The 19,154-nt window shown below is 39.5% G+C and overlaps 1 protein-coding gene across 1 annotated transcript in view; it reads left to right on the top strand.

The window, feature by feature from the left end:
- Positions 1 to 10,083: 10,083 nt before the first annotated feature.
- The window catches only part of B4GALT6 (beta-1,4-galactosyltransferase 6), a 31,131-nt gene continuing 22,060 nt past the window's right edge, over positions 10,084 to 19,154 (top strand). The window contains exon 1 of the mRNA XM_002196317.7: positions 10,084 to 10,798. Coding sequence (XP_002196353.1) covers positions 10,684 to 10,798 — 115 coding nt within the window. The 5' untranslated portion in view covers positions 10,084 to 10,683. The remainder of the gene's footprint in view (positions 10,799 to 19,154) is intronic.

Genomic DNA, 19,154 nt, shown 5'->3' with positions numbered 1-19,154 from the left:
ATAAGGAGTTCTAAAATCATTTTGAACTAAGCTAAACCAAATGCAAGAATAACTAAAATGATCATATGATTTTCAGAAGATTAAAGCAAGAAAGTATTTTCTGTTGAACCAAAAACAATATAAATTAATAATTTTATTTTTGTTGCAGGACTATGCGGTTTCAAATATTTTTTTCACCTATTTTTTACAACTGTCCATATTTACTAAAAAGACAATATGAGGAAAAGAAAGATGAAACAAAGAAAACAGAAAGGACTATAAATTTAAGTAACAGACCTTGTAAATGTTGAGTAATTGTGTCAGTATCGGCTGGTAATTTTGTGCACAGTTTCTCCAATACAATCTTTTTCCTGTGTATTTTTGTTTGCTTTCCACAGAAGTTGAGTTGCATTTTTTTTTCCTTTGTTACCTTTATTTTTGCTTTATTTCAGTGACAAACTCTGGAAACTTTTGCTTAGGCAATAAGCTGGGAACTCTGGGGAGGGTACCCAAGGTTATAAAAGGGCAGCTGTAGAAATCCTCATGACAGAGAAAGAAAATGGTAACTCCAAAGTAAATAAAATAACCAATTTATCCACAGTATAATAGGAAAAAGAAGACAAGGGTGTTAGTATTTCAGTGTAGTACACAGCAACTTAATAAGTAATCTTGCCCTTGTAGGCTGTCAAGTCCTATTCTCTACCACAACTAAAACTCAGATTTCTCTTTTAATACATGTTAGAAACTAGATGCTAAGTAAGGTAGAAAGAACACTTGCTTACATATATAGAAGGTCTTATGAATGAAAAAACCTCTCCCTATCACAAAACTTATTTTCCAGATTGCCTGTATGGGCCTTTGGTTCCATGTCACTAATCCTAAATTTAAATATAATTTCTTACCTTTTTAATTCTCTCCAAAAGCATTCTGAAATGCAGAACATATTTCCCTTGCATTTTTTCATTGTCTCTTCATTTCAGTTTGCATTAAATATTTACCATCTATTCTGTCAAAAGATCTTGGGGTAAAAAAGTAGACACTTCGTCAGAAAATGTTCAGATCAAAGATGCTGTTGATGCTTTAGTGGATTTATTGTTTGTTTGCTTGCTTGTGTTTTTGTTTTGTGTTTTTGTTTGTTTTAATATTTACTCCTAAGTAAATATAAATATTTAAGACAGTGGTCTTGTTATAATGAGAACACAAAAAATAGTTTCATAATCACAGCCCATAAGACTTCAATATTTATTACTGGTTTTGCCACAGGCACTTTGAAAAATTACTCTTAACAAGTTTTTACTTGTGAAAAACACTCTGGGCAACAATACACAATTAGAGCCCCTAATTAGATTTCGGCAGACTGATTTCTACAGCAGTTTTCTCTTGTTCTTATTAAGTATAGGGAGCTCCATGAACTTAATTTTTGTCTCTGTGTTTCAGATCAAGATAAATTACCAGCATTGAGAAGTAAATTAAAATAGTCACATTTTTGCAAGATGTAGACACACAAGCATGTGTCTACATCCCTACAATGGAATCAGCAGGTGCTAAATGTAAAACAGATGTAATTCCTGATTTAGGGATTATTTTAATTTTTTCATTTATACAGACCATAGGACTTGGGTTCTCTTCTGTGACTGGGACCTTTAGGTACTAACACCAGCAATAAATAATGTGAATAGATGGCTATCCTAAGGCTGCCTTAGAGTTTTGTAGGATACTTTGCTATCTTTGGAGTAGGAAGTGAACTAGCAGGAAAAACCAACCTGCTGGGCTTTGGGGGCCCTCAGATAGTATTACAAACAGTCTCAGTTTGCTGTAGGTTATGCCAAAGGCTAGTTTTGCCTTTTTCAGCCTTAATTTTTGTAACTGATGCTATGGCCTGGAGACTGGAAAGAAGGTCTTGTGGCATAATGCACCACATCACCACTAATCCATAAACACACGTGGAAACGTACTGCAAAGAATGCTACCCGCTGAAGGAAGCAGTTTTTACTAACTCTAACACAGGTACCCTAAAACTGTGATTCAAAAGTTACTTTAAATCTAGAACTTAATATGATTTTTAAAAACACAAAAAAAGGGAAACCAAACCAAACTAAAACAAAACAAAACAACAAAAGCACAAAAAATCCAACAACCCTTCAAGATTAGTATTCTTTTTATGCAGTCTGGAAAATTCACTGGAATTTGTAACTATTTCTAGAATTTCAATCTGAGTGTTTTTGTATCTGGCACAATATAGATAATATTCTTTCATGCCAGAACATCTTAATTCCCAAAGGAATAACTGCAATCAATGCTGTTATAATATTTGATTTTTCTCTCTCTCTCTGTTTTTTTGGGTTTTTTTGGGGTTTTTTTTTTGTTTTGTTTTGTTTTTTTCCCAAACATATATTTACTGTCTGTTCTTGAAATTCTGAGAGGCTAGCCAATTCTTGGTCAGGGCAGAATTTTTAGAATTTCATTTGTTCTAAGAAATCAGCTGCATTAGCAATACTTGGGAAAGTGTTCATGCCCATGATTGAGAAAACAGATGCTATTAAAGGCCACTATTTCTGTTTCAAAATATAGGGAAATTCAGTTAGGACCAAATGGTTTTGTTCTTTTTCTCTTGAGGACAAAGAGATGTGAAGAATTTGGAGGATTTTTGCTTTCTCTTTTTTTTTTTCCCTGCATAGAGAATTTTCCCCTAGATTTGGGAAAAGCCTATCTTAGGAAAAAACACTTTACACAGAATTTTTAAAAAAACTGATCACATTAATGGTTACTTAAAGGATAATCAAATAAATGGAAATTTTTGTTGCCAGAAATATCAGCAACAATTATGGCAGCATCACTGTCTCTACACAACTGTCACTACATGACCCTCTGCATAAATGAGGTTTTATGCATGAAAATGCACTTATTAATTTTAGCCACCCCTTATTTTTTTTCACAGCATAAGCAGAAAAGTAGGAAGATGACTCAGGAAAACTTTAGATTATTATTTAGGTTTGCAAGACACTGAAGAGTTTTTCTGAGGACAGAAGCATTGCTCCAGCTCTCAAGAAAGTACAAAGTATCTAAACATTATCTCACAAACTAAATAAAGCTCTTACTGAGAACTGAACAAACCAGTGGAAATCCAACAACTGTAACCTTTGCTAAAGTTATCTGTGACTTCTGCAATTTAAATGAGGCTGTGACAGAAAGCTTAATCAGAAAACATCTGTCTTCTAAGACATAAGATTCTTCTTTCTCTGAAGTCTGTTTAACAAACTCTGATTGCTTTTTTCCTAATTGCAGTAGAATAAGTGAGACCAGATTGTTTCTATTTATATAAGCAAGGAATTGCATCTCTGAGGATAAGATTTTAGCCACAAAAACAAAGCAAAGCAGAAGTCCTCAAGCCTTCCAGAAAATCTATCAATTTATTCCCCCACTGAAGTGATTACCACCCAAACAGCATGATTTAGTTTTGTGCTCTGTTTTTTAAGACTTGAATGACATTTTTAAATGTGAGGTTAGGGAAGGAGTCCAAGAGTGTAAGCTTATCCTGCAGTCCTCTCTTAGTATTTCTTAGTCACTCTCCATTTCCAAAAATGTTCTAAGGAACAGCTATTCATCCAAATGCAGCAAATAGAGGTTTCAGACTAGTTCTGATGTGAGTAGTTCAGGCTGTAAAAATTCTGATTTCCATAATAAAAGTATTTGATGTTAGTTAATGATGATTTTGTCTCCTGCTGCATTTATTTTTCACCTGTCCAAGTTACAGTGAAATAAATCCCATGGCTCCCCAAACGACTCTTTTATCAATCCTTTTTCATACTGCACTTACACAGTGATAAAAATAATTTTTACTTGCACCTTATCCTTGCTATGTAGATTCCAAACAACTGTGCGTGCACTGTTTTAAAGGAATATGAACACAATTTAATGCAAGATATTGTCTTTTCCACATAAGATGCTTGCAATAGTATGGTATAGCAAATAGTTATATTCATGACACAGAAAAAAATACAAATTGCCTTATCTCAAGATGAGAATTATAGAACCATAGAATCATAGGTTATACAGAGGTCAGAGGGATTCACAGGGATCACTGGAGTCCAGCTTCTGGCCCTGCACATGACAGCCCCCAGAATCACACCATGTGCATGAGAGTGCAATAAGTTTCAGACTTGAAGATGTAGTACAAAGGAAAATACCAAACTTTCTCAAAATACTTCCAATTTGACATTTGATTTAATAATGGGATTATAATGGATGTAATGAGGTTAGGTCACATGGCCCAAAACTCAAATGTGGTGTTATATTTTTCATTATTTATTGGTGTGGGTTTCATGTGTTTGTGCTACACACTGAAGAACACTAACTTTCCCAGGGTCTAGAACACCCTGACAAAATTTGATTTAATCTTTAAACATAATTAATCTTCATCTTTAAAAATCTTACACAGACTCTGCATTTTCTTGGAATTGTCAGGCCTCTTCTTATGCCTCTTATCCTGAGCTTTTTAGCTCCAGGCATTTTAACTCCACGTTGACCTTACAAGAAGGGTTGCTTATAAGTTATTGTGCAGGATCCTGGAATGCTGCTGCCCTGTATAACAAAGTGTGACTAATGAAAATCATGCTGCTAAATCCAAATAAATGAGAAACCAAAGGTATTTACGAAAAATACCAACAAAGTAATTGCTCCATGTAGGATTAATAATGAAACCATGTTACGCTCATTTATCAATTATTATTACTACAATTAAGGAAAACAGAAAAGGCAAGGAAGAGAGCTGAAGCAGTAACGGCAAAAGATTTAAGAAGGAAAACCACAGGGAATATTTCATGTCATTCGCTGTAGTAAGGAGAAAGCTGATCACAGAATTTTGCCTGTGGCCCCAAAGGTGTTGCTGGGAGCTAAGGGAGGTTTGTGCCTTGAGTGCAGCTCACTGGGTTTGTTTGGGGGACAGGTGGTGCGAGTAGGAAAGAGCTCTTGTGAAAAAATGTGAAAGAATCATTCTGCTTCTTGGGCTGTCAATTACAGCCTAAATAAGGCAGTTGGGCTGGCTGAGCTAAAAGTGAAGATAAAGTGACAGTCAGCCACCAGAGAGCAAATGGACATGACTTGACAGTTCCAGAATGTAAAGGTAGGGTGTAAGGAAGACACACATGACGTTGGTATTAATGATTAAATTTGCAGTAAAAAAGAAAAAAATGCAAGATTTTCACGACTGATAACGTACTTTAGTACTTTATTGTTGATAAAAAGTGTTTAGACAGATAAATGACAAAAATTGTCACAAAAACAAGCAACCTTCCTGCCTGAAATATACAGACTATGGAGGCAGCCAGGTGAAATTTAGCAATGTGTGTAGGAGTATTGATTGGAGGAGAGAATCTCAAGACACATCATTATGGAAGAGATAAAGCAACTAGTTAAACAAGAGTTTATGACAGTTGATTCAAAGACTGGGTACAAGCAGTAAAAAATAATATGAACATGTGTCAGTAGATGACCTGGGGAAAAAATGTGAATTTTTAATTTAGTATTGCAGACTGCAAAACTGGATATTACATAGGCAGCACATTCATATGTGTATTCTTTTAACAGCCAGCTCTAACAAATGATCTAAGCAATGCACCACTTTCTAGCTCCCTGGATAGTCTCTGACACAGCTTCAGTGATGCTGGCATCAGGCTCAGTTCTTTCACTTGATGACAGCAGTAGTGTAAGATACTTTTGCTTCCCTTAAGATCTTCTGGCATTCCTTCCTGCCTGATGTCTTACAGCACACTATGTCCACAATTATAAACCACAATAATGTGAGGTGTCACTCTTTCAGATGGGTTCCAGAAGCGATCAAAATAAAAAATCATTAAACCTCTGCCTCTTCCCCTATTAAAAAAAAGTGCTGTTACTTTTCTCCAAAATATCAGGTTTTGTTAACAGAACATTGTCATGCCCCACTGCGCCCATGCAGTATGGGAAATATGTTAATTTTGCATAAGGAGTTTCTATGGCAGCATTTGTTGGACTTCAAGAAATATATGAACTTTTGAAATGACTGACAGATGTGTTTTTTATAGCAGCTTTGGAGACATTGATGGTTTTGCAGCTGTTGCTCTTATGAGATCTTGTTTGATTTTGTGCTTGCTGATCCAGAGAAAATTCACTTTGGGATGCTTAGATTGAAAACAAGAATGAGGAAAGTGTCCTCATCTTCTTCCAGAATAACCTATAATTGTTTAAGAACCTACTGAAGAAATTCCATTGCAAGAGGAACACAGCAGAGCAATACACTTCCAATGGAATTTCCTCTTCTTACAATAATAAGTGAAGTGTAATATTGTTGATTATTCAAAGAAGGGATCTACATATTGTGCAGTAATCTTTTTAGCAAAGAAAGTAATATTTAAAGAAGAATCTTCAAGCATTATGATCAGAACAGACACCTGCATGAAGTCACCTACATAACTGAGTTATGCTGCTGCTCCAGCAGTGTCCTGCTGCCAGAGATTCAATTAAACATGATACATCTATCTTCCAAAATTTCATTTTTTTCTGCTTTCACAAACATTTCTCTATATATATGAGTTAATATACTACTCCACAGGTTGTCTCATGCTCATCACGGTAGTTTCTTAAACTCTTACAAAAATGCACCTAACAGTCCAAGTGATCAAACCAAAATGCATATTGAGCTGAAGACATGGCATTTGCCTTTACTTATGCAGAGACAGTGCTGTGCAGGGCACCACTTAATGTTCCTTCACACAAAAGTTAGGGTCAGTCTTAAGATTTTTGTACCATAGATCTCAGTCCTTTATCTGACAAGATTCTGTGAGTTGTCATCATATTGATCTTCTAATGTCCTTCCCTATGTTTACAGCATAGAAACAGATCTAAAACTGTATCAAAAAATCTAATAGAAGTGGAATATGGGAGAATCATGAGCCAATTAATTCTCAGTTATTCCAGTTAGCAGAGTAAATCAATAGCTTTAATACATAAAAATAAAGTAGCAATAATGCCACGTTACATATAAAATAAATTTTACTTTAATGTGAGATAGCAACAAGACATAAAGTATATTTTTACTCCATAAACCCATGATAATGTCCTATATTACTGTCAGCTTAAGCTTCAACTTTAAATAATATATGTAAATAACTGTTCATTGTTGTATTCTTATGGCTAGTTTTTCATTCTGCTCAATAAAATAAATGACATATATCAAGTTACATAGCTGTTACTGGCAATTCAGAAACAATTTTGTGACAAAATACATCACACAATCTATCCCTCTATCTGATACTGCAGCTGCTCACTCATCTTCCCCCCAGCAGGATCTGGGGGAGGGGGGGAGAATTGGAAGTGTGGAAGTCAGAAAATTCCTGGGCTGAGATAGACAGTTTAGTAGGGAAAGCAATTGCTGTGCACACAAGCAAAGCAAAAAAATAAAAAAGCTTTTGCTTCTGCAACACCTGCCCACCCTACTGCTTCCCATGGGTAGGCAGGTGTTCAGTCATCTCCAGGACAGCAGGGCTCCATCATGTAAAGGTTACTCGAGAAGTAAAAGGTTCATGACATAACAAACACCATCATTCCAAATGTCCCTCACTTCCTTCTTCTTCCCTCAACTTTGTATACTAAGCTTGATGTCATATGATCTGGAATATCCCTTTGGCCATTTGGGGCCACCTGTCACAGCTGTCTCCTCCCTACCTCCCATGTGCCCCTAGTCCCCTCATCATGGTGGCAGTATGAAAAGTAGAAAAGGTCTTGGCTCTCTGCAAGCCCTGCTCAGCAGTAACAAACGGGTATCTGTATTATCAACCCTGTGTTCAGCCCAAATCCAAAACATACTCCCTATGGACCTATGGGCCATTGTGCAGAAAATTAACTCCACCCCAGCTAAAACCTGCACAGATACCCATTGCAATATCATCCATCAAAATATAACTCACAAGTCTCTGTTTCAGAGCTGAAGGAACAGAATTTATCTTCTTCCTATGAAAACCCTTAATGGGAAATCCTTGTCTATGCTCTGCATCAGTGATAATCAGGGAAGCCCATGATGTGGCTATAGATTGTTATAGTGTACTGTGTTCCACTGTGCAAATAAATGTTCAACATCCAGCAAGATTTTGACTAAGTAAGAATTTGCTTTTGTTTTTACAATCTGTTATTTGCATCACTACTTCACTGATTAGCTAATATTTTGTGTTTATAGCCCTGACCTTTACATGTCAACTGACTCGAGATTTTACATTTGTGATTAAGAAATACTGATACGTTAGCCTGTAGAGTGTTTTGAAGCAGTTTGCCTGTGACTGAAGGAAGTTATAAGATTGTGTTGTCAGTATAAAGGATAAACTCTACTTGACCATGAGCTGTGCTGGGTGAACAAAATAATTTCTCTGTTACTGCTGAAATAAGATGAGCATGTATTGAAAGGACAAGGGGGAATGGTCTCCAACTGAAAGGGAACAGGTTTAGATATTAGATATTAGAATTAGATATTAGGTTTAAATATTAGATATTAGAAATATCTAATATTTAATATGAGGGTGGTGAGGCACTAGAAGAGGCTGTGCAGTGAAATTGTGAGTGCTCTATCCTGGGAAGAGTTCAAGGGACTCTTCCCAGGATAGGACGGTGTTCTGAGCAACTGGATCTGGTGAAAGGTGTCCCTGCCCATGGCAGGACAGTCAAAACTAGATGGTCTTCAAGGTCCCTTCCAACCCAAACCATTCTATGATTCTTTGATGATTACTGAAACAAGATGAAGCTATTGAAATACCTATTGCTTAAAAACCATAGTACAAGTATAGCGACTGAGACAAAATTGTATTGCAGGGAGTGGAACAACTCTGCATCTCCATTCTTTTTGTCCTGTCTGACTAAATTCCACACACACTAACAACACAGACCTGGATTCTTGTGCAAATGGATCCTGCTGCTACATCAAGTGTGCCCAGACATGGCGTGGCCTGCTGCCAACCCCTTGGCACACATCTATCCATGACAGCATTCTCCAGAGGAACAGAGCGATTACTGGCTTAAGCCTATCACCCAGAAACTTGTGGCAGCCAAGTTCACTGCCAAAGCAAGAAAGAGCAGGGAATCGATATGGAGCTTCTGCTGCCAACTTTCAAAAAATACCTTTTTAAAGCAATGGCCTTGGGAGTGAACTGGTAATGGAACTCATAGATCATCACATTTAAATTCCTCAAATCCTAAAGCACAACTGTAGCCAAACCTTCAGGCAATGCTTCCTATTCTGCTCTATGGAGAACTGTTGGGTGACAGAAAGACAGAATCATGTAATTGTTAGTGTTGGGAGGGACCATCTTCCAGGCCAGGGTCACCTAGAACAGGTTACACAAGTTTGCATCCAGCTGGGTTTTAAATCAGTCTCTGAAGACGGAGACTTCATGACCTCTCTGGGCACTTGTTCCAGTGCTTGGCCATCCTCAATGTAAAGAAGTTCTTCCTCTTTTATATGTTGTGGTGACACTTGTGTCTTAGTTTATGTCCATTACTCCTTGCCCTGTCGCTGGGCACCACCGGGAAGAGTCTGGTACCATTCTCTTGACAGCCACCCTTGGGATGTTCATATGCATTAACGAGTTGCACTCTCAAACCTCTTCTCGAGACTAAGCAGGCCCAGCTCCTGTAGTCTCTCCTCATAGGAGAGAAGCTGCCAACCCTGACTCCCATTGCAACTGTGCATTAAAACAGCTGGAAGCAGAACGACATCCACCCGCTGCACAGGGGCAGCGCCGTCTGAAGAAGGGAGGGGAAGGACCGGCACCAGCGCTCTAAAGTGGGCACGGGCAGGGCAGGAACCCGGCCCCACCGTGTCCTGCACAAGGCCGAGGTAACGGGACAGGGAGAGCGTGCCCACGCCGGCCGGCCGGACACAGCGGGAGCGCCGGGCGGGCGGGGCGGGACGCCAGGCCCGGCCGAGCCGCCTCACCGCTCCCCGCCCCCTCCCGCCGCCTCTGATACCAGCGGCGCGCGCGCACCGGCCAATCGGCGGCCGCGGGCTCGCTTCTCCCTCGCCCCCCATTGGCCCGCGGGGGCTCGGGGGCGGGGCAGGCGCGCGCCCGCCCGCTGCAGTCCCGCAGTGCCGCCGCCGCGGCGGGGCTCGCGCGCGCCACAACCGCCGCAGCGGCCGCGCGGCTCCTCCCGGTGCGGGGCGGCTCCGGGCGACGCGGGAGCCGCGGGGCCGGGCCGGGCTGGGCGCAGCGCGGAGGTGACTCTGCTCGCCCGCAGCGGGGATGCTGCTGCTGCTGCGGCCACCGCCGCCGCTACTACGGGGACTGGAGGCAGGAGAGCGGGTGGCCGCGGCGCCCGGCGGCATGTGAGCAGCGGCAGGAGCGTTCCCCGAGCCCCGCGGCAGCGCTAAGGGGGCTCCTCCCTCCGGCGGCGGTTCAGCCCTCCCGGAGGCGCAGCGCGGAGGCGGGAGGGCATCGCCGCTCCAGCCGCCCGCGAGGAGACAGCAGGAGCGGCCACAGAGCGCCGCCGCCCGCCCTCCTCCGCACGCCGCGGCGCTGCCCCTGCCAGCCCCGCTCCCGGGGAGGGAGGGCGGGGGCTCCCCTCGCCCCCTCGTCACCTTCTCGCCGCCCGATCCATGGGAGGAGCGGGCCGCCTCCCCCTAGGAAGCGCCGCCGCGGCTCGCCGGGACTGAGCGGAGCGGCCGGCGGCCGGCGTGGCGGGAGGATGCCACTGCTGCGGAAGGCGCTGCGCGTCTCCAACCGCTCCATGCTCGCCTTCATCTTCTTCTTCTCCTTTTCCTCGTCCTGCCTCTACTTCATCTATGTGGCCCCCGGGATCGGTGAGTCCGGAGCCGCCCCCTCGGGGAGCGGAGGTGAGGGCGGTGGTGGGGGGCGCGTCCGCCTCCCCCTGGCTGTCACCGCGGCGGGGAGGGCACGGGCGGCGCCGGGCTCGGGGCCGCTCGGCTGTCGGAACGCGATCCCGCCCGCCCGGGAAGGGTGGCGGGGGAGGCGGTAACGTGCGCGGATCCCGCATCTTTGTTCTGTTGCTTTCAAACGCTCTAGAAGGTTCATCTGCCATCGCGAGGTAGGTGGATGCTGCCCTTGCTTCTACGGCTGGCAAAGTGAGGCACTAAAGCGGCTCAGCGTTTCGTCGTGTTACAGTGGTATGAATTGGAAAGAACTGCAAAACTGCTGGAGTCACTTAAATGTATTTATCTTTCAGATGGTAGTAACTGCATTAATAATAAATCCCGTGTGAACAAAAATGAAGAACCAGTTTGAATATTTGTTTTTTACTTCTGTTATTGGGATCTCTCTCTCTTCACAGGTTTTACAGTTTGGTAACTCTTCCACTTCTGAAGGAACCACTTCAGAGGGAGACAAACCGTTGAATTAGAAGAAGCTTCATAAAATAACTGTGCAAGTTTGTTTCTAAAACAAACCATAAGAATGTGCTGGTTTCCTTAATTCACTCTTCTGCTGTTACTGAGAGACCATCAGGCTTTTTCACAGTGGACGATCCTTTTAGAACTGGTTAGCATTACCCCAGAGCTAAAGCCAGTGTTATCCTGTATGGTGCTCTGTGGGATTTCCTTGTGTTAGGTGTCCCTTGATTAGGGAATGTTTTCCATTTTTTCCCCAGGGAACATTGCCACATTTTTCTGTAAATCTCCTTGCTTATCACGTGTTACCTAAATACTTTCAAAATCATCTTTAGTGCTTAAAACTTCTCTCTGCAGTCATTACTAAAAAATGTCCACACTGATGTGACCACTGAATCTTCAGGAATTGTTTCCTGTTGATTGTGCCTTTATGCTGTTTGGCTCCCTCTTGTTCACTATCTTCTATTTAACTTGTAAACACTTTCAAGGTGCAGTTGTTGCTTCTATACTTAAATAGTTCTATATACTTTTCCTATCATTCTGTGGTTGTTCTTTACTTATATACTTCCTACAATATTGACAAGTTTGATTATTCTTCTAGTTCAAATAAATACAAAAAGTATTAGGAAACATATAATATTTATAGGATTAGAATTCTGAGCTTTGTTTGTTTTCCTTCTGAAAGGGATCTGATGTAGTCTTCCAAGTAAGAATGATGCTGATGTCCACTTAGACATCCTAGGTCTTTGAGATGGGTGCAGGACACATATATAAAGTAGACTTTAATTGCAAGTAATTGATACATGATTTAAATAGCAGAGTGCAGTTTCTACATATTTTTAAGTGAAACTTATAGCATCTTACATAAAGTATGCAGTTGTAGTTTTACTTTGTTACTTAAATCTTGCCAATGGGTACTTACTTAGGAAGAACATTGTCTCACTAAGCAAGGCTTATGCAGTACCTTGTTCAGAATCAGAGCCTTTAGTGATGAGACATTTAATTTCTGACTTCATCTTTCTGCTCAGCTATTGGGAATTACCTATGTGTTCAGTTTCCTTTGTACCCAGAATGAAATGAAATCAACAGTATGTACCAAAGGTGTTCTTGAGGTAGGTTAATTAGATCTGATCAACCCTGAGGGAAAAAATAATTGTATTCAAACTAGTCTCTCTTGCTGTCTCACACACAAATACCTTAGTTGGCTCTTTCAAGATGTGCTTTAACAATGCAAAAATCTTGGGTATTTACATGAGTTTGTGAGATTGCAGCTCTTTCCAGCTACTGATCAATGCTGTGCTGCCCTAACTGTATCCAGTTGTGTTGTGAACTCATCCAGCTTAAGTCAAAACCCTGCAATAATGAACTTGTTCCTTGTCTGTGGCACTTCTTATGTCCATCTTGAAATGCTGCTGCGCTGTGCTGGTGAAGGATCCTGGGTAAGAGAATATAGAAAATGTAGAAGGGCAGTAGGAAAGTTTTACATCTCAGCCTATCAGTCTGCAGATGTAATGCTGATTTCCTAGGAATTTGCTCCTTAAAATGTGACTGTGTGGAATGGAGAGAAAGAAGGTCAGATATTATCTAAAAACCAACAAGCTTCCTGGCAGTGTAGTGAAAATGTAAGCTGTAAGAACAGAAGATTTTCAAAACATTTAGGAACACCCAAGTTTACAGGCAGATGATTCATCTAATAATCTTATGCTGTATGCTCATGGCATTTGTATATATTGATAGAATAGAATATTTCACTGTGTGCTTGCACCTTTTTACTGAGTGTAATGAAACTTAGATGCATCTAAGTCAAGGCTGATTGTGTGTGTGGAGAGGAGGAAGGCTAAAGGTTGCTTATTGAAGCTCAGCCACCTTATCTGTTAGCAGCTTTTCATAAAATATATTCTGCAGCTAAGTCATAAATGGTTGGGATTTCTCGTAATTTATGTGCACATATATGTTTTACTGAAGTTCACCAGAGCATTTTCTTCCTCAACAAGATAAAAGGCACAATGTCAGAGAGGAAGAAAATTCTAATTGTGTTGTAGGGAACTGGAGCTCCTCTGTGGCTGTCTTCTCTGCATAATAGTCAGAGGAACTGAAAAGAGAGGGAGAAGTTGGAATCCCAAATGTTTTATGGAACAGCAGTGTAGTGAAAGATGGGAAAGGAAAAATAAGTGAGTTATGCAGCAGAATGGTTCTGTGAGATGTCAAAGTCAATTGAAATTTTGAATTCTTATGGGCTAATGGAGTGGGAGTCCTCCTTAGCAAGCAATTCATGGCTTACCAAAGGGAAAAGACATCTGCACATGTAAGCCCTTAACACTGGAAGGATTCTCAAAGAGGTCAGTATCACATTCCTGCCCTTCAAACTATTTAGAAAATAAAGTTACTGGGGTCTTTTTTAATGAAACTGCAAATTTTGTAACAAATAGGGTTTAGGTCAACTTGTAGTATTGACAATTTGTTTAGAGGAAAGAAATCTTAATTACTTATTTTAAGGTATATAATTATATAATTATTTGTCTAATTTTTTAAAGTTTTCATTTGCACTATAATTACAGATATTGCCATATTACCATATTACAGATATTGCCAATTATTATGATAATGACAGATATTTTTGTTGTTTTGTTGTCTCAGCATGTTAGTTCTTTGGGAAATAGAAGCTTTCATTATTCCATGTATTTCAGAATATGAGGGGAGGAAAACCACATTTTCATGTTTTCAGACGTGGTTCTGTGTTTTGAGATGAAGACATATAGGACTGCAAATAATATAAAAAATTATAGGGTTTAAATGTTTGAGGAAAATTCATACACTATATTGGGATTGTTCACGTGCCTGCTTTTGACTTTTGTGTAAGCACAGATGATTGGATTAGGTAGAGATGATTGCAACCCTACCTCAGCACCCTGGTAGTCTTTTGATAGTCAGAGGAGCTGAAACACAAGAGCAGATTGATTTCTAACTATTAATTAGAGAAGACAACTATTTATGTAATTTTAATTTTTCCTGTTTAATTCAGTGGATGTTTCAGAGGAAAAACCTTAATGGATAGGATAGCAAGTAAAAATGGTCAAAAACATTTTAAATATTTAAAATTAAAAATTTCATTTAAATGTTTAATGGCACTTCTGTGTGATAGTCTCAAATATTCAATGCAAGCAAATAAGAGGTGCAGCTTCTCCAGAATGACCACTTTTATGACAGTATTTCATTTTGTGCTCCTCTGGTAAAAGCAGAAACTGAAATTTCTGATCTTGAATTAATAGCCTATGATTCTGAAACTTCACTGCAAGTTGCAAATATTCATGCATTAGTTAAAAGCTGAAGAAACTAGCTGAGAGCAAGAATATTTGGCACAAACATGGGGATTTTTTTCAGTGTTATAGATAAAAGTAGTAATAAAAGGGACTCAAATAATCTATGACTGGTCCTGACAGCTATCCAGAACCCATGTGTAGGTTTGAGTTTACATTGTGGAAAGGATCCAAAGATTAGGAGAATAAGACAAATTAACAAGGCAGTGGTGACCAAGGAAGAGCATTTGCTGGTCTAATTTCACTGCCAAACCAATCTGAGTATTGCAAGAGAAAAAAATTTTTCTTTTTTTCCTGTTTTCCCAGTTTGTTTTCAGCATTATAACTGAAATTACATTGGATGACGTAACAGATCTCAGAAAATGATCTCTTATTCATCCCTGGGTTATTCCTTTCTGTCTTGTTGCAGCAGAGAACCTTTGCCAGATTGGGAGGAAGAGTATCTTAGAGCTCCCCATATTGTAGTCAATTGCGGTCTAGTTTTTCAGCCAGAGAGTGCTTGAGTACTGGAACAGGCTCTCCAGGGAAGAGGTCACAGCATCAGGCCTGACAGGATTCAAGAAGTGTTTGGACAACATTCTCAGGCACATGGTGACGTTCTTGGAGGATCCTGTGCAGGGTCAGTAGTTGCACTCGATGATCCTGATGGGTCCTTTCCAGCTCAGCTTATTCTGTGATTCTAGCTTGTCTACCTTGGATGCAATGACCTGTGCAGTTCAAGAAAGAACTGGTTATAAAACAGTGCAGTGATCAAAGAAGATGCAGTCTCCTTTGACATCAGTAACTAAGATCCCCGAAGGGTGAAATGAGTTTGAAGAGGCAAAAGCAGCTAATGTTTTCTCTCTTATGGTCTTCTCCATCTTTTATTAAAATCTTGCTACTTTTTTTTTACTTTTTTGTCAGTCATAACCAACATGCAGCCATGCAACCTGCATGAAACTTGGAATCATCTCTATTGGTTTTAGCTTACAATTTTATATAGATCTGTTTCCTGTTCTGTTACTAGTTTTCTTAATAGGAAGAATGATATCACTCCTTTTTGAACTTGTGGAGAAATAGAGAAGAGTGTTGGAAATGCTATCAACAAGATAAAAGCTTATCATTGCTTTCAGGTGCTGAGCCCATAAATGTGGGTACAGCCTTTGTGCTGGTATTCTTTGTTCCTGGCATCTGTAGTAGTCGTGGCATTTCTGAAGACTTGCTGTTGGATTACAGAATAATTTAGATTGGCAGGGGTACCTGGAAGTCACCTGATCCAACCTCCTGCTGAAAGCAGATCCTACTGGATCGAGTTGCTCAGGGCTGCGTTCACTCGAGTTTTGAATAGATCCAGGAATGAAGATTTTGCCGTCTCTCTGAGAAACTGTTCCAGTGTCAGACAACTGTGAGAAAATTGTGATATGTAATCATAATATCCCACCTTATGTTCATTGCCTTGTGTCTTTTCACTGAGTACTTTCAAATATTCAATTTAGTCTTCTCTGTACAAGAATACTATATTGCTGAAGACAGTAAAAATAAAATGCATCCTTCTCTTAGTTATTTCTATTTAACACTGAACAAACCCATTTATTTTAGTTTCTGCTTGTTCATAATATGCACAACTTTGGAAGGTTTCCTCTGGGCTTGTTCTGGTATTAATGTTTGGCTCCTACTGGGATGGTCAAACTGGACATGGTACCCCAAGCACAATTTCACAAGCTGTTGAAGAGACAACAGTTGCTCGTATGGATGTGCTGGTTATACTGTTGCCAGAACAGGGCAGGATACTGTTGACCATGTTTGCCACAATGGTAGGTAGCTGGTAATACGTTGTCTGAGGGTTTTGTAATAGAGCCTGCGTATAGGTTTACTGCAGCTCAAGGGCTTCAGTGAAATAGGACTAATACAACTTGCTTGTTTCTCATGCTGTGTGGAAGTATCTGATAAAAGGCTGATGAGTTTTGCAGGGTGTGGTAGATGCTAATGTTTGTATTTTTCTTTCCCTGTTATTGTCTTTTTATTTCTTTCTAGGGAAAGAAATAAATTATTCTCATGGGTCTCTTAAAAGTTTCTTGAGTAAATGAAACTTGTCTGTCCCATTGTTTCATAATTTCTGCAGGGAAATGCCTGTACTACAGAACTGGTTGTTGTCTGGGAGCTATTTTCAGCTATATTCCATTATTAAAGTTCACCTGTTATTAAAGGCTTCATTTGGAGCAGGAGTACTTTCATTAGCTGCAGAGGTCTTCTTCTTGCTTGCATTGTGGTTTTTCATGTTATCATTATCACCAAATTCTTTACCAATGAAATTGTAGTTTGTTTTCTGATTATAGGGACTTTCCCTTTTCTCTTGTGCAAAGGGGAAATGGAGGTTTAAACACGCTGCTTGATCTCTGATTTCCAGTGATTGAACGCTCCTCAGCATTCTGACTAAGCACTTGAGCTCCTTGAACCCACTGAACTCAGGCAGTATCATGGGTACATTTTCTGCCTTGGTCTGAGAGGTGCAAAGACTTTCCCATTATGTTGGCCCAGCAGAGTCATTCCTAGCACCTGATGCTGAATCAATTATTGTAGTCCTGTCATTCATGACAGATTAACTTTGACTAAACATGAATATTTATTTCTGAATCAGTTGTTCTGCATTTTTATTTTATAGTTTTCCTAAAGCCCTTAGGCATTACTTGTTTTTAGTTAAGGAACTTGCCTACATAGGATTTCAACCAGTATTCATTTTGTGATGTTGTTCTAAGTCAGAAAACAGAAAAAACCCAGGTACTTACAGTGTGCAACTACCTTCACAAGCACAAAGTCATTATGAGACCTCATGTGAAATGAGTTTTCACTTAAGCCAGCCAGATATTTGAATGCATTCTTCTCATAGGTTGTGAAGGAGAGATTGCATACCCTGGGGACATTTATTTGAACTGTGATGCCTTACTGACAGGGCCAAAACTTTAACCATTTTCACATCTATATGTGGTGAAATATAGCTTATCTACTGGTTTTTGGTTAATAAGACTATTTCTACAAGTGACTATTTTTGCTTGCTTTTCTATAGCTCTTAGGTAATCTTTTGTATTCAAATTATGCAATCATATTATGGGGAGCAGCGTGAAATGATTATGCTTTGTGTGGGATCCAGCACTAGATTTTTGTGAGCACAGTGCAGAGACTGGTTTCAGGACTTTTATATTTTTCAGACAAAATAAAAAAGATGCTTTTCTGCAAGGTATTGCCAATGGTTATTTCACTTTCTTAGATTTGTGTTTGTCATTCTTTAAGTTCAGTTCATTGTGCATTTATAGAATTATTCTACAGCTTACTGTATAATCAACTAATAGCCTGAGAGGATAGAGTAGTATCAAATATGTTAGAAATTTTATTGAACACATTATCCTTTACCATGCTTAAAATTACTGCTAGGGAAAGAAATTTTGATTCAATTTTTTTCACTGTAAATGAAGATCCCCTCATTTACTGTCTCCCAATAAGCAGTGAACTGACATTTTTCCAATTCCTCAGACTTGCAGTCAGAGAACTCATCCATTTGGCATATCCATTGTTGCAGTGAATATACAGAGGTTGTCTGAAGTATTAACAAACCAGTTTTGAAGTTACTCTGTTGCAGCTGACAAAGATTTGTCCATCTGTGCCGTTTGAATGATCACTGTTAGCCGCCAGAAACACTGGTAGCTTTTGGTTTTTTCAACAGATTGAGGTGATTTATATCTTTCTAAGATATTTTTCTTATAAGTAGATGTACATATACAGACTCAAATGCAGTTTCACTATCCCAGTGAAATAAGAATTGATTTATTATTATTTTACAAATAGTGCAAAACCTCTATTGAATATTGAAAAACAAATCAAGTAAAGAATATATTTCAAGACTTATAGTTTTTTCTTTTTTTTAATGCTGTTGTATCTGTTTTAGAAACAACTTCTGATTAACAACAAATCTGTTAAAATAAATACAATGCTAAGGAATTTGAACACTTGCAATAGTATTTATTGATGATTATTGTTGATTTTTGAAAGGAACCAGTTTACAGCAGTCTTACCTTACCTGGGGTATTGTCCTTCACAGCTAAATTGTTTAGTGGATCAGTTTCACAGACTAAAGTCATTATCCTGCAGAAAATATTTTAGCTCCTAGACTTGTAACTGTGATATTTCAGAAGCAATTTCAACTGACTTCTATTTACTGTGTATTTAGATTAACCATAGAATTTAATCTTTAACACTTCTGTGTTAATTTGCTATGCATGAAATCTGCCAATAATATATTTCTAATTCTAGTATTGCTGAGAACAATATCACATAACCTTGAGATAAGACAAGATCCATGTGGGACTTGTTCTAGAAATGCCCCCATGAGATGATTCCCCATTTACAATTACTAGAGGAGAACTTTCTGTTAACCTGTTTGAATCCAGACCAATTTTTATGCAATATGTTAAATGTGCTTTTCAGAAGTCCCATAAAAACAGGTGTTGACTAGCAGATGAGTA

The sequence above is a fragment of the Taeniopygia guttata genome, chromosome 2, assembly GCF_048771995.1.
Source record: "Taeniopygia guttata chromosome 2, bTaeGut7.mat, whole genome shotgun sequence".
Classification (NCBI taxonomy): domain Eukaryota; kingdom Metazoa; phylum Chordata; class Aves; order Passeriformes; family Estrildidae; genus Taeniopygia; species Taeniopygia guttata.
This window is presented reverse-complemented; position numbering and strand designations above follow the sequence as displayed.